We start from the raw sequence: 15,176 nt of genomic DNA, 5'->3' as shown, positions 1-15,176 counted from the left end.
GCTAGACCCACAGCAGTTGCAGGGCTGAGACCCCGGAGTCAAACCAGGCACTGGCAATGCTTCTACATAAGAGACAACTAGGTCTTGAACACTCATCCTTAAGCTCAGTCACAAAACGCCATGGCACAAGACAATGGGAAAGCAGATCACCTGGAGGCGAGGGGAACCGGTTCCGATCACCCACGTCAGCAGAAGCAGCATGGCCACTCGAGGCAGCAACTCTGGGCCGTTCTAGGAAAAAACCAAAGAGAAGATAATGGAGGAAAGGGGGCATCTGTGCCTGGCAGCCAATCTACCGGTATTCTATCACCTATGAGAAAATATTCTGGGTCACAGAACTGATTCAGTCACTGTAGAAACTTCATTAGGTTCATTTACAACCAAGCTCATAGATGCTAACCCAGCCTATCACAAGCTCTGAAGCTTGCCTGACACTCCTAGAGTGAACTAGTGATAGGAAGAAATTAAGAAGAGAAGCTCAATTTTACAAGGAAAAAAGAAATGCTGAGTTAGACACATCTCAGCTGGGTGTGGGGGTGCACATCTTTACTCAGCCTCGCAAGAGGCTCTCTGTGAGCTAAGGCCAGTCAGGGCTACAGCTGGATAAAGTCATACAAAACCTGGCTTCATTTTTGAAGGAAAGAGCTCAGTGAGAGGCTAGCTCAGAACATATAGTGTAACCTAGCAACTGCAAACCTACATGTGCTACAGATATGCAAGACATGCAAACATACACAGTGCTGTTCAGGTTAGGAAAAAGATAAAATATTGAAATAGCCATGAATAGCTAATGAGTTAAATAAAGCATCATGCATCATGCATGGTATCCAACCTTAAGCAATGGTAAAATCAAAACACAGCAACATGAATGCACACAATCTACAAGAGCAGCAGCCTGGCTTTTCATATTAGAGACTGCTGTCAGACTATGTGGACTGCTGCTATGAATAAAACATGAGGACTCAGGGTCAGGAAGTATGTGACCCTTTGCCTCTCACAACCCTCAAACCATGGGTAAGAGAGCTCCGTCCCAACCTCGTCTGGCCGATCAGGTGGGGCGTCAGGTGAAGCCCTGAGCTGGGCGTGGACAGTGAGGATCTGAAGGATCTGGGCCATCAGCTCCTCCTCCTCCTCGCTGTGGCAGGGCATCTCAGTGAGCACCATCTTTAACATCGGGAAGACCAAGGAGAAGGCTGGCGCAGACAGGGGCGCAGCATCTGTGAGAACAGGTGGCAGAGCAGACGTGCTGGGGCGATGGCAGGCCGAGTGCAGGTGGGGAAGAAGCTGGGAACCTTCCTGCACCAAGCACAACACCAGGCAGGTAACCTGGTGCTAAACCAGTCCTGCTTCTATTCCAGAGTGGCCCAATTTCAGAAGATGACACTAAGCAAAAGCAAAGGGGAAAACCAAGGCCAGAGAGAGAGGCCTTGCCCAAGAGCAAAGTGCAGGAAGAAGCGCCCCACTCCCCACACTAGCTCACCTGGACCCGGATGCTCCTTGTCCCTTACCTGGTTCACCCTTGCCCATCCTGCTGGGGATGGTATGAGTGTGCAACAGTGACACTGCCCTCCTCACGGCCACAGAAAGCTCTTCCTGGCACCAGGACTTGTCCAGAGCACACTCTGGCTTCACCAGGCGCAGTGTCACATGACTCACCAAGGTGCCTGAGAAGAAACAGCAGCAGATGAGCCACAAAGACACCGCATCTGGCCCCCAGCAGAAAGAAGTCATCTGGGACAGAGGTGGCCTTGTCCCTGCCTCTGCTAAGCCAGAATGTCTTGTCTTTTTTTTCCTTGCTCACCCTAAGCCAGAATGTCTTAGTGACAGCGTAGAAAAAAGAGAGGGAGGCAGTAGCTGCTCTTTTATTTTAGGGGGTGGGGGGTGATGTAGTACCATGTCTGGCAGAGCTGACCGATACTTTTGATACTAAAAAAGTCAGTGTGTTGAGGAGCACAAGTGCCCAAGACTTATTCACCCCATAGTAAAGCTCTAGCTACAGAGCTCCTTCGTCAGGCAGGTCACACACACACCAACTAACATTCCTTCTCAGAGCAGTTTGCAGACCCCAGCTCCAATCATGAGAACATTCCTTTTAGGCTAGGAGGAAAGTCTGCTTGAAGTTACCAACTGACTCGCAGAGTAAGGGCACCATAATTCCCTCTGCTCCTGCTCGGCTAATGCTTCTTCAAAGCTAACAGACAGCTAAAGGCCAGAGGTCTCTGGCCACACCACTGCCACACACTGCTTCCCTTCTCACTGACTTCATGGAGAACATGAAGAAGGCTAGGTGTGGCTCACTCAGGAGAGCATTGCCTGGTGCACACAAAGCCCTGGATTTGATGCCCAGCACCAGAACAAAGCTACTACAGAACGATGAGATGCTGGCTAGCACATGAAGCCTCCTCAGAGAAGGCAAAGAAGATGCAAAATGGGGGTTCCAGGAAACACTTCATAGCTCCTGGGCACATCCAGTTTGAGGCGCCACAAAGATGCTTCCATGTGAAAACAGGATTTAACAGGTTAGGTCTCCTCAGAACACCCACAGGCACCTCCAGCCCAATGTGCAAACATCCCTGAAATAACCCCATAGCCAGCCAGTAAGGACTAACCCAAGGCCTTGAGTCTAGAGGGCATGACACAGGCAGCCAAGGACAGGAAGGGGCCTTTAACCCTGGGAGCAGCCAGGGGAGATTTCAGCAAGGGCAGGAAGGCGTCGACCAAAACAGGAATGTACTGGGTCAGGCCACATGGGTTCCTGGTCACGATGGCATCTAGCAGTCCCAGCGCCGCCTCTAGCTCCCCATCCAGCTACAAGCAGAGGCAACAGAAGAACAGTCGTTAGGAGCCACTTTAAGACAAGGAGTAGCGTGGGGCCACAGAGTGATCTCCTGGCACTGGTATGCGGTGGTGGTGACCACTTACCTCCTGGAGCCTCCTCCGAATTTGCGCCTCCTTGTCCATCTGAGCCTGCAGCATCTCCTTCTGCTTGCTAGTCAGATGCACCTCCTCTTTTATGCCTTTCTTCTTCTTTATCTCCTGAAGGGACAGAATCAGAAGCCAGTTTTATACCCATGGGACAGATCTGGCCCCCAACCAGGGGAAAGCTAGCTGGCTTCCAAAAGAATTCTAGGCCAGCCTCAAGTCTAGAACCAGGGCCCAAGCCCGCTACATGCCCTCTTTCACTGTTATAAAGGCCACACCCACTGGATGCCTACAGAACGGAGAAAGTCATAAACAAGCGAATTTTAAAACAGAAATCTCTACTAAAAAAGGCAAGGGGAACAACAAGACCATCAATAATCTCCAGATTAAAAACTTTAGCCGGGGGCTGGAGAGATGGCTCAGAGGTTAAGAGCACTGGTTGTTCTTCCAAAGGACCTGAGTTCAATTCCCAGCGACCACATGGTAGCTCACAACCATCTATAGTGAGATCTGGTGCCTTCTTCTGGCATGCAGGCACAGGCACACATGCAGGCAGACTACTGTATAAATGATAAATAAATAAATCTTAAAAAAACAAAAACAAAACAAAACAAAAAAAAAACAACTTTAGCCTGCCATCACACTTCAGGGTCTTCAGGACAGAGACGGCTTGGGTGCAGAGAGAGCACTGAGTCCTTACTGAGTGCCTACTTCATGCCAGGAACTGTTTGAGATGCTAGAGACATGGGAGAAAGAGGAAATTTCTCCCTTCATGGAGCTCATAATCTCCCAGATAAAGTTAGACAATAAACAAGTAAACAAATACATAAAATGATTGTGGAGCAAAAAAAAAAGTGTTACAAAAGGAACAAGCCAGGAAGACAGCAAAGCTTACTACAGACAGACGAGATGAGGAAGACAAGAAAACTCAGCCTGAGGAAGACCAAGGGGAAAACCAGCTGAACCAGGCAAGAGCTCTGTCAGAACCAGCTGTTTAGATTCTGTCAAGCCTCTCAGGGCACCCAGGCCTTGCACGCACTGTAACAATCAAGACAAGCCTCTCTTTGGAAAGCCAGGATAGGCTAGACGGAGCAGCAATGTCCGGTAAGAATCTAGTTTCCTTGAGCAGGTTAAGAGGAAGCCACAGAGAAAGAGAGAGCGATGCTAGAGAGGACCAGGGCCAGGGCCAGGTCAAAGGGAGCATGGGAATGCCTCAGCTGATCCAAGGGAGCAGCCTACATGTAGCAGAGTAGCCTAAAGCAGCCAGCTCAGTGGCTCAGAGACCTCCCATGGACGCACCTCCTTCAGCTCCAGCTCGATGATCTGCTCCTTAAAGGAGTAGGCTTTGTTCTCTCGCTTCATGTTGGCCTTTTTTATGCTGTCCTGCTGGGCACTTAAAACACAGGGAAGGCAAGGCAGTTATCCAGCTTAAAAGGAGCCACAAGGTTCCTCAACCTCACAACAGCCACCAAGTCCAGTCAACAGATGTTAATAGTATTTTGCTTTCTTGCGGATGTGCATGTAGGTATGCATGCACGTACGTGCTCACATGTGTACATAGAGGCCAGAGGTTAATTTCCAGTATCTCTGGGCTCTCACCCTCCACTGTATCTTTGAGACAAGGTATCTCACTGACCCTGTACACAGCCAGACATTTTCACGAGGCTGGCTAGCCAGCACGCACTTTACTCAGCTCTGTCTCCTGTCTGATTGCAGGCAGGGTCTCTATATGGTCCAGGAGAGCCTCCAACTTACTATCCCTTTATCTCAGCCTCCAAAGTGTGGAATTACAGGCATGCACACCGCTCCCAGCTCCCAGGTAGCTTTTCAGTACTATGTACCAGGTTAGTGCTAGATATTGGATTCACCAATATCGCGGGCCTAAGCACTAGGCCTGGAACACAAGCAGGTATTTCTGCCATGGACAGACAGCTCTTCCCAATGACCCTATAAATATCTCCATCAAATAGGCATGAAAACCAGAGCTGGGGGAAGAAAAGTCATGGAGCCAACAAGTGAGCAACTGGGTCTCACCTCTGGATGATGGACTTATCAAACAGCTCCCCGGCAGGGGTCTGCATGATGGCAAACTCCTCCCGAGTCACGAGACACAGAGCAGGGTTTTGCACAGAGGCAGTGATAGTGCTGATGAGCTGCGGGAGGACTCGGTCAGGGGAGAGGATGGAAAGCGAGGCCATGGCGTTCATGGAAGACTGCCAGACAAATAGATGTGGTCAGCCTATAGCCTAATTAACATCAGAATAGGGTTCTGCCACACCAGAATGACTCTTGCAACTGGCTCCCCCTTTCTTTCTGTCTGTGCTTTCTGAACACAGCTTGCTGTAGTCTGAGCCTGCCTTACTGGACAAGCTTTTCCCCCTCACTCTGCTATTACAACTGATTTTGAGTGCACACTCCACTCTCAACTCCGTGGTCCAGGAGCGCTGCCTCACCGTTTTCAAAGGCAGGCATGTGTCCCCTAACCAGGATAGTCTTGGGGACAGATCAAGTGGGGCATGCCAGTTGACATGCATGCTTTCCCCAATGGAGCTGTTGGGAGGACGAGCTGTGAGGCCAAAACTCTTAATAGAAATTTGAATATGCAGCTCACACATTGGAAAGCAGTGAGAAGTGAGTGACTGGGAGTACAGACAGCATGTCTGTCCTATGGGCACTAGCTGAGCCCCAGCAGCACCATCCCAAGCTACTCACATCCTCAGACACTGTCTGCAAATGAGGCCCTAAGTTCCCTTTTGTGCTCCAACCAGTGTGTATTCTGTCACTTACTACCAAGAAGCCAAGCCTACATGACACCATTCTTTCCTCTTGTTTCTTTGAGCCCTCATATCTTGGACTCTGGATGGAGAGTCCCCAAGCCCTGACTTAAGTCCAAAACCAGCTCATGATACCTGGTTCAGGGGACTCTGTGTAGTGATCCTGGGGATGATCTGATCCAGGTGCCTGGTGATGAAGGCTTCAGGGTCAATCTTCATCCTGGTGAGAAGTGCTGGCCAGAGTCCAGACTGCACTGCCACTGAAGGAGAGGGGCTTCTTGAAGCTTTCTGCCTGGACCCTCAAGAGCCACCCCCTCTCAGGCCTACACAGCCACAGACCTAAGGATGGGTGGTGGGAGATGATCAGCATCTCCTGGGCCAGCTGTTCAGTGCTAGTGATGTCACCCTGGAGCTCCGGCACCCCAGAGATGACACACAGAGCTTCCTGCAGAACTCGTGGAGGCACATAGGTCTTGCCCATCTCAGTCATCTCCCCAGCATCTGTCACAAGAGCCTCCAGGGGCAGCACCTGTAGAGAGAACAAATGAGCCCCATAGCTCAGAGCCCTGTGCAGGGCAGTGCACAAAGACAGCATGCAGAGTCCCTAAGCCTCTCCTGCTGTTACTAGGAATATGTGCAACCAAATGCCTTGCTTCCTGCCCTGGATTCCACAGGCTCGGAGATGTGCCTGGAAAGAAAGAGCAAGACAGCCACCTAAAACCCTAAGGGAAGAGATAAACGGAAAACTGGCCATGGAGAACAGGCACACACTGCTGAGGGGAAAATAGTAAAGGCTGGCACGTAGAACACTTAAATAATCCAGGCCTTCACTATCGACTCCTGCTTCTTCCTGCTGCTGCCTGAGAATCCAGATAGGTCATCTCACGGCTTAGATAGCTAGTATTAAAATAAAGCTATAAGCCCTACCTGCCTTCAAGGGTACTGTGAAAAAAAAAAATCAAAAGTGAGAAAGAAAACTATGCATTTAAAATTAAGTGTTTTAAAACAATTTTAAAAGGAAATATACAAAACTATTTTGGTTGAACTACATCAAAGGTCTGGGAACAGGGAAGAAGGCCTCTAAAGAGCGGAGATGCTACCAAAACTCTGTAGTCACCCCATCTGAGAGGGAGAACATCCCAGGAGAGGCCAAGCTAAAACTATGGGGCAGAAACAGGTTGATGAGTCATTGCAGAACCCAGATCCTCTCACCTTGTGAGAATTGAGGACAGTCTTCAGCTCCTCCAAGAGGCCGTTGGCCAGCTTAATTCCCCCGAGAGAGGACAGCAGCTTGCGAACTGTCTGCTGGGCTTGCCTACGCACATGCCAGGTCCGACTCAAGAGCACAGCCACCAGTACCCGATGGTACTGCCTGCAAACACACGGGAAGATGGGGAAGGGCTCTCCACAGCCACCGGCCACACCCCCACTCCTCTTGCTGTTTGGCCCAGGACAAGGTAAGGGGCCCTCACGTACTGAACTCTGCTGTTGCTGAGCCTGTGTGGGTGGTCAAGGAAAAGCCTCTCGGTCAGAAGCAGCACAGTACACAGGGCTGTAAAGAAGAGACAACACAAGTCTTTCAAACTGAGTGAGGCCAGTAAGATGGCTCAGTGGGCAAAGGAACTCACCATCCAACCTGACAGCCACAAAGTCAATCCCTGGAAGCCACGGTGAAAGGAAACCCACTCCTGAAAGGTTTCCTTAAACACCCAGGGGCACGAAAACTAACACATACGCACACACACAAACACACGCAAAAATTAACTAAACAGAATTAAAATGAACTAAAAATTAGCAGCAAATTGTAAACATGATTAACACCAGATAGGAAGCTATAGTTCATTTTTATTTCCTCTCTACTATGCACATATATACTTTGAAGAAGGTATACGCTGATTTTAGTTATTAAAATTACCATCTATGAGTGATGGTGCACACCTATAACCTCAGTACTGGAGAGGGTTAAGCAGGAAGATCACGAGTTTAAGGGTAGCCAAGCTATACAATAAAATTCTGTCTTAAAGAAAGAGGGGGAGGCTGGGGAGACGGCTCAGTGGGTAAGAGCACCTGTTGTTCTTGTGGAGAACCTAGGTTGGATTCCCGGCACCCACACGGTGGCTCACAGCCATCCGTAACTCCATATCCAACTCCCTCTTCTGACCTTCCAAAGGTTATAGGCGTAGACACACATAAACACAAACACTGACATACATAAAATTAAAAAAAAAATAAAAATAAACACACATAAAATAAAAAGAAATAACGGACTGTGAGCAGGGGCACTGGCTTGGACTTGGAGGCCACTGAACAAGGGACTGACTCCCCCAGGAAGCATGGTAGCGACGGCAACACACTGCTATTTATGTAAAGGAGGCGGAGAACATACAAAGAAAGGGAAGGTGTGTGTAACATCAAGGATTCAGAAGCAGAAGAAACAGTGGCTGCCCACGGCCAGCAGAGCTAAATGGCTAGAGATCAAAGTAGGAAAAATCAGTGCCGACTCCCTCCTACCTTGTCTCTAAACTTCAGGAATGTCGTTCCTAATCAAAAGCTAACTAAAAAAAAAAAAAAAAAGTTTAACCAGAAAGTGACTAATAGTTGTAGCTCATTAATAGGATGTTGTGATTCATGAGTCAAAAGACTTTTCAAATCTTACTAATTAGCAGCATACTCCTGTGAGGCAACCTAGAATTTCGCACATACATTTGGAGATCACTGTTCCTTTTCTGCCAGGGCAGAAACCAGTAGTTTCTGCGTCGCCTGGTGGGGGAGGAGAGCTGCCACAACTGCACCAGCACTTAGCAAAGAAACCCAGACAGCACCAATTACCCATTCAGCTCTAATTATAGCTAAGATTGCATAAGCGTCACCACCACCTCCGCGATCCTCCAAGGGCCCCTTCCTACTGAGCCTGGAGTGTCACCACTGTCTTTAAGTCCTCCAAGGCCCCTTCCTACTGAGCCTGACTCACCCCAGGAATGAATTCATTCAGAAAACAGCCGAGTTAGCTAGGCAGTGGTGCCACAAACTTTTGATACCAGCACTTGCAGAGAGGCAGGCAGATCTGAGTTCAAGGCCAACCTGGTCTGCAGAGCAACTCCCAGGACAGTCAGTGCTATACAGGGAAACCCTGTCTTGAAACGCAAAGTAAACAGCCAAGCTGCTGGCCAGCACTAGCACTGTTCCAGGCCCACAAGCAGCCGGCCAGATCACTGTTCCGGGCCCACATGCTGCCGGCCGAGCAGGTGCTCAGGAGCAGGTCCTCGGTAAAAGCCTCTCAGGAGACTGAGAAACTTACCATCCTCTGAAGCCAAGAGCAGAAACTTCTCAGATGTGAAAATCTGCTTCTTTTCATCCACAACCAGCTGCCAAAAGTTGCTCAGTTTGGCCTCTGCAAGAAACCAAAGGTCAACCTGCGACAAAGTACACCATGTCCCCACAGCATGGGCCCTCCAAGCTGAAGCTGCTGGGCAGCTTCACTCTGTGAGACCCTCCGTGAAGTTTCACTGTTCTCCTATCCTGAAACCAGCGTCAGTCCTCTGAGCCTGTGGTCTCATCTTCGGCCAGCAGAACTTTAGGGTTCTCTGTAGCTGCTCCTCTGGATTCCCACCCACCCAGGGACCTGCTGGAACTCCTGCAGCTCTCCCTTTCTTCCCCTAACTGTGGCCATTCCTTCATGAGAGTCACACTCTTCCAGGCCCTCAGGATCTATTCAAATCCTTCCTCCTTCATGAAACACTTCCCAATTCCTCAAATAACAAAGTAAACCCCTCCTCCAAATGACTAACTACCAGAGAGCATGCGCCCCATGCACGCTAAAAGGTCATGCTCACCTAATCCTACCAAGGTAGCCAAGGGCCTTGGCATGTACAGTGGGTACACAACAGCATGCAGAGAATGAGTCCTAGTCCTCAGCACAGAGGCAAGGTCGGGTGAGAGCACTCGCAAAGGAAAGCGGTTAGAAGTTGGATGCTGCGCTGTCCTCTAAGGGCCTATAAGCTGAAAATGTGGTCCCTGGCTTATGATCATATTGGCAGGTGGCAAAACAGGACAGGGCCTTGTAGAAGTAAGTTAGGTCACTAAGTGCATGCCCTTCGAAAGAGACATAGAGAGCTGTCTCTCTCTTTACTTTGCTTCCCAGCCATCGAGATGAATAGCTCTGCTCAACCACATACTCCCTGCCTGAAACAGATCCAAAGGCAATGGGCCGACAACCTGACTGGAACCTCTAAAACTATGGACCACAATAAATCTTTCCTCCTTAAGTTGAATTTCTCAAGGAGTTTGTCGCAGTGACAAATGACAAAACCCATTGAAAGAGAGGACTCAAAAAAGGGTAGAATCCCAGAGGGCCAGGAAAGAATGGATGGCTCTGACTTGAATTACTTCCACACATGGCTGACAGATGACATGGTATATACAACACGTTACCCAGCGTGCTTCATTATACACCAACTATACATGGACATGGAACTGCCACTTCTATCCAGACAGGGAAATGGAGGGGCTGGAAGATGGGGCAAAGAGAAAACCATCACTTTGCAGCTTTTTTGTACTTCATGATTTTTTTTCAGAAGTTTCTTTTTTCATGTATCTGAGTATATGAACACTAGGTAAATGCAGTGTTAGCAGGAGGCAGAGGAGGCCATGGAATCCCTGGGACTGGAGTTCCAGGTGGCTGTGAGCCAGCCTGTGGGTGCAACAGCTGCAAATGCTCCTAACCACTAAGCTATCAATTCAGCCCGGACTTTATAAATTTTGTACCTGCGCAATGGTTAGTTTTCATCATTAACTGACACAAGCTAAAACCATCAGGAGGCAATGAGAGCCTGTCTAGATCGGAGTAGCCTATCTAGGGAGAACTCTCTTAGTTGAGTTAATTGACAGGGGAAGACCCGGCCCACTGTGGGCTGTACACTTCCTATGGCAGGGAATCCTCAACTGTCGGAAAGCAGACATCAAGCTGATACAGGCAGGTGACCACCCATGTGTTCTTGCCTCTCTGCTCTCCGCTGCAGCTGATGGAAGTTCCTGCTTAACTTTCCCACAGTGTAGTTGGAACTGGAGCTGAAATAAGTTCCTTTCTCCCCAAGTTGCTTCTTGTCAGAGAATTTTATCTCAGCAACAGAAATGAACTAGAACATCCTATGAATACATAAATAATTAAGACACAAAGTCTAGAACGATGGTTCAGTGGCTAAGAGCACCTGCTACTCTCACAGAGGACCCAGGTTCCTAGTACCTACACGGCAGCTCACAACTGTTTCTAACTCCAATCATAGGGACTCTGACACCCTCTTCTGACCTATGTGGCACTGCATACCCATGGTGTCCATACGTGCAGGTAACACTCTACATGCATAAAACAGAAACAAACAAACAAGACACAAAATTGTAACGCTGAACCTAGCAGTGTTACAAAGAAGCCCGCAGCCCAGTGAGTACCCTGGCTGTACTCCTTATGACCCTGAGATTCTCCCTGCAGACAACAGGCAGCCCCAGAACTGACAGGATGATGCTAAACTCCCAACATGAGGACAAACAACACTGGAAAGAACTTTGTCACCTGGTGTCCACATGCAGCCCCTTACCAGCCTGTGAGTCGGCCACAGAAAGCTTGGAGAGCAGCAAGGCTGCAGCGACCCCTTCAGTGACCGTGGGAACCTGAGTGTTCTGGGAGGCCGCCTTCTCTACTGTCTGCATAAGCAAGGGCAGAAAGTCCAAGGCCTGCAGAAGTGTGTCACCTGTGGAGAGAAGCACCTTAGAGACATCCTGGTCTGCAGGGGTGACAAGACTACTTGAGAAGACCTTATCCATTCCGGTGTTAACTGGAGAAGCCTTTAATTTCCCAAGTATCTCCAAGAACAGGAGTGAGAATCTGTGACTTAAACTCTAAAAGCATAAAAATTAAGACCAAAAGAATTCTATTCATGTGTTCTTCCCCTAGACAAGCAAACAGGTGGCGTGAACTGCCAGGGCTGACAACAGCTGGCTGACAAAGAACCACTGCTAACCACGAGCCTCTCAATTCCGATCTGGTGCTCTCAACAAGACAACCTTTAGACCCAAAGCCCTAAGTTCCAAACAAGCTGCTGACCTGTGAAATAAACACACTAAAAAGTAAGCTGGGTGTGGTGACACAAGCCCTTAATCCCAGAAGGTGGATCTCAGTGAGTTTCAGGACAGACAGGGCTATATAGAAAGAGACTCCATAGCTAAATACATGAACTCACTATATCCTCAAGGTAGCTGATAACATTAATCACATATCTCCACCCACAGGATCTCGATCTGATTTTACATAAACACCAAGATGGTGCTGAGCTTGCTTGAGATCCCTCTGGAAAAGGATTACTTTCAACTCAGGGCAAGCAAATCTTCTGACAGGTTCTTGCTTCTACTCTAAGACATGCATGGGGACAAAGTTCATCAAGGGAGTTCCCTCTGTTGAGGGAATCTTCTTGATGTTTCTTTAAACACAATAATTCATAAACTTAAAATTAGCACATCATTTAAAAGAAATGCAAGCCTATCAGAGAGAAGAGTCACTATCAAGAGGTTTTAACAAAGAGATCAAGTTTTCCTTGGCTGTTTGGGATGGAGAGGGCCACCCCTGCCAATGTAAGTAGCTGTGTTTAGCACTGAAGAGATGGAAGCAGTTATGTTTTAAAAGGTTCAAAATCAAGGTTACATAGCATTGGACCTTTTATATTCGTGATCTCTGTACAACAGGTTCTGATTCTAAGTTCTTTCTGAGTAAAACCCAGTATGGGAAGAAGTCACTACTTGAAGACTAGGCCCAAGGACTAAGAAGAAAACAAGGTTCAGTAAGTGAGCCAAAAGAGAGAGCCCCAATGGGGAGTGTGCCCTCAGGATCAGTCTTTCCTTCGAAGGAGGCCGGGACAGCTTACCTCGGAAGGAGGCCAGCATGCACTGCAGGTAGGCGTGCCTCACTGCAGAGGTGGAGGTTTTAAGGCTGAAAACTTTCTTGAACCAGTCAGTAAGCTTCTTGGGCACTTCTGTAGTGAACCGGTTGCACCAGAGCGCCAGGACAGAGACAGCGTGTACCAAGGTACCTTCGTGCACTAGGGCAAGCGGCACAAGTCCAGTCGGTCTGACGTCTTATAACCATATCAAATCACTGCAAGCAGTGCGAGAAGGCAAGCCGGAGTCCCAGGGGAGGAAGCAGTGACATTTCAGACAACTCCCAGCCCTACTAACTCAAGGTGTGCCTTTAGAAAGCCTTTTAGAAGAGTGACTGAAAAAGCATGGTTAAGAATGGGTCTAAAGTGCATGCTCCCCATGCCACAGGGAATTACCTTCCTGTTGGAGGAATGGGATGAAGAGCTCAGCCACAGACCCATTGAGGACTTGACCGGAAGGCCCGGATACCACATGATGACTCAGGCTTCCAATCCCTGAAAAGCAGACTCTGGTTGGTCCCTCCCCTACACAAAGCCACAGCAAACAAGTCTTCCTGCAACTGCTCTCTGGGCACCCAGGGTCTCACAGTCCTCTTCTGGCTGCCCAGCAGCCATCCCCTCCCCTGGTCATTAGAGACCTTCCTTCAATTTTCCTCCAATCTTCCCTTTTATGAAGCTAGGCCTCCTGCTGGGAGGACTCCTGCAGAGTCCTGTTAGATGTCAGACTTCTGGGTTACCTCAGAGTGATGTTCAACCTCCCCCATTACTATAGCACACTGGCAGAACCCAGGGAGGATTCCTCACCTGAAAGGACACTCATCTTCTGGGCTACGATAGTCAGCTTTCCTTCTGAGCCTGCGAGGAGATAAACAAAAGTGCTTGTTCACACCACCCCATTCATGACACACATGGAGACTCCCAGAGCAGCCTTTCTGGGGTGAAGCTGGGTTTTAAAGCCTTTTTCTCTGTGACTAAAATAAAGTACTACATTTTTACAGAAAATCTGAGAAGCAGAAAAAAATACAAAGACAAAAATGTTTCACATCACCCATGTCCTTAATACTTAAAAGGCATTTTAGCATCTTCATGTCTGTCTTTCCTTTGTTTCTTCCACACACACAAAAGCACATATTCTTAAAAACATGGACAGCAGCATCAATTCCATCATGGGTATGCTTTTGCTCACAAATGCAGAGATGTGTCCATATCCACAGCTTCTCCTGGAGCAGACTCAGAATCAAGTCCCAGCCCATCCTGGTTCCAAGGCTAGGGGCACTCCTTGGCACACCTTCTTGTGCCAAGAAGGCCATCTCACCTCCAAGGATTGCAAACAGGTGCCTGGCCAGGGCCTCAGTGGCAGAGGAGTCGCTGCACTGGCGGGCCAGGTTTCGCAGCGCCAGGACGGCTTCGTCCATCAGGCGAGGGCTGTTGGACTTCAGCTGATCTGGACACACAGAACCACAGTTCAGGGTACTGGCAGCTGAGCACCCAGACTTTAGTCTCTTCCCAGCGGTCTTGGCTCTCTGACTTCACTATCCACAACCTCAGAAAAGAAAGCCCTCCCCTTGTTGGCATTTAAAGCCTTTTTCCTTTTTCCTCTTTTAACATTTATATGTTATGTCTAGGGGGAGAAAGGGTGCTTGGCACACAAGTACAGGTCAGAGAATAATCTATCCTTTCATCATGTGGTTTCCAGGATTGCACTTGAGTTGGCACGCTTGGCAGAAACCACCTTTAACCAAAGGAGCCATCTTGTTGACGCTAAAACTTATCTCTAACATAAGCTGTTCCCCATCCGATTTTCAACAAAACACTGCCAAATAAAACCAAAACTCAAGGTGCATCAAGGGGCTGTAGAGGTCAGCTTATACAGAAGGGTCAGCATACTTACTAGCCAAGCCTTTTACGATGTCCAGGGCATACTGACTAAGATCAAGTGTCACTGATGCCAGCAGGCTGGAGATGGCTAAGGAGAGAGAAAGCACTGCCCGTCAGTTTCAAGTGCCAGTCCCCATTTTGCCCAACCCCCTCACACACCCTCTAGAGTCTGCTGGTTAGCCATGTGGTGACATGACCGCCTTTCACCTCACAACTGTCTGCAAGTCTAGTTTCAGGGGATCTAATGCCCTCTTCTGGCCTCTGTGGGCACATCAGGTACATGCACGCACACGTACATGAGCACGCGCACACACACACAGACAAAAATAATTTTTTTTAAATCCAAAGACTCTTTTTATCTTGTTTTTGTTTTTTTTAGAAGATTTATTTATTTTATGCATGAGTATTCTATCTGCATTTACATCTGCCAGAAGAGGGAATCAGTTCATATTATAGATGGTTGTGAGCCACCATGTGGTCACCGGGAATTGAACTCATGACCTTTTGAAGAGCAGACAGTGCTCTTAACCACTGACCCATCTCTCCAGCCCCCAAAAATAAATTTTTAAAAAGCCCATGATGGGGCTGGTGAGATGGCTCAGAGGTTAAGAGCACTGGCTGACAGAACATTATATACTTAATAAATAAATAAATCTTTAAAAAAAAAAAAAAGCCCATG

The 15,176-nt window shown here is 48.4% G+C and overlaps 1 protein-coding gene across 2 annotated transcripts in view; it reads right to left on the bottom strand.

Annotated features, from left to right (window-relative positions):
• Window positions 1–15,176, bottom strand: part of Gcn1 (GCN1 activator of EIF2AK4) — a 62,658-nt gene that overhangs the window by 31,008 nt on the left and 16,474 nt on the right. For both annotated transcript variants that reach the window (XM_055605722.1, XM_055605723.1), the window contains exons 10-27: window positions 14,511–14,585; window positions 13,935–14,063; window positions 13,424–13,474; window positions 13,016–13,114; window positions 12,608–12,781; window positions 11,288–11,440; window positions 8,995–9,087; window positions 7,173–7,248; window positions 6,909–7,068; window positions 6,036–6,225; window positions 5,832–5,956; window positions 4,957–5,135; window positions 4,222–4,315; window positions 2,923–3,036; window positions 2,610–2,808; window positions 1,509–1,664; window positions 1,036–1,217; window positions 151–231 (exon numbers count right to left, since the gene is read on the bottom strand). In XM_055605722.1, coding sequence (XP_055461697.1) covers window positions 151–231; window positions 1,036–1,217; window positions 1,509–1,664; window positions 2,610–2,808; window positions 2,923–3,036; window positions 4,222–4,315; window positions 4,957–5,135; window positions 5,832–5,956; window positions 6,036–6,225; window positions 6,909–7,068; window positions 7,173–7,248; window positions 8,995–9,087; window positions 11,288–11,440; window positions 12,608–12,781; window positions 13,016–13,114; window positions 13,424–13,474; window positions 13,935–14,063; window positions 14,511–14,585 — 2,330 coding nt within the window. The remainder of the gene's footprint in view (window positions 1–150; window positions 232–1,035; window positions 1,218–1,508; window positions 1,665–2,609; window positions 2,809–2,922; window positions 3,037–4,221; window positions 4,316–4,956; window positions 5,136–5,831; window positions 5,957–6,035; window positions 6,226–6,908; window positions 7,069–7,172; window positions 7,249–8,994; window positions 9,088–11,287; window positions 11,441–12,607; window positions 12,782–13,015; window positions 13,115–13,423; window positions 13,475–13,934; window positions 14,064–14,510; window positions 14,586–15,176) is intronic.

The sequence above is a fragment of the Psammomys obesus genome, unplaced genomic scaffold, assembly GCF_907164565.1.
Source record: "Psammomys obesus unplaced genomic scaffold, mPsaObe1.curated_primary_1811, whole genome shotgun sequence".
Classification (NCBI taxonomy): Eukaryota; Metazoa; Chordata; class Mammalia; order Rodentia; family Muridae; genus Psammomys; species Psammomys obesus.
This window is presented reverse-complemented; position numbering and strand designations above follow the sequence as displayed.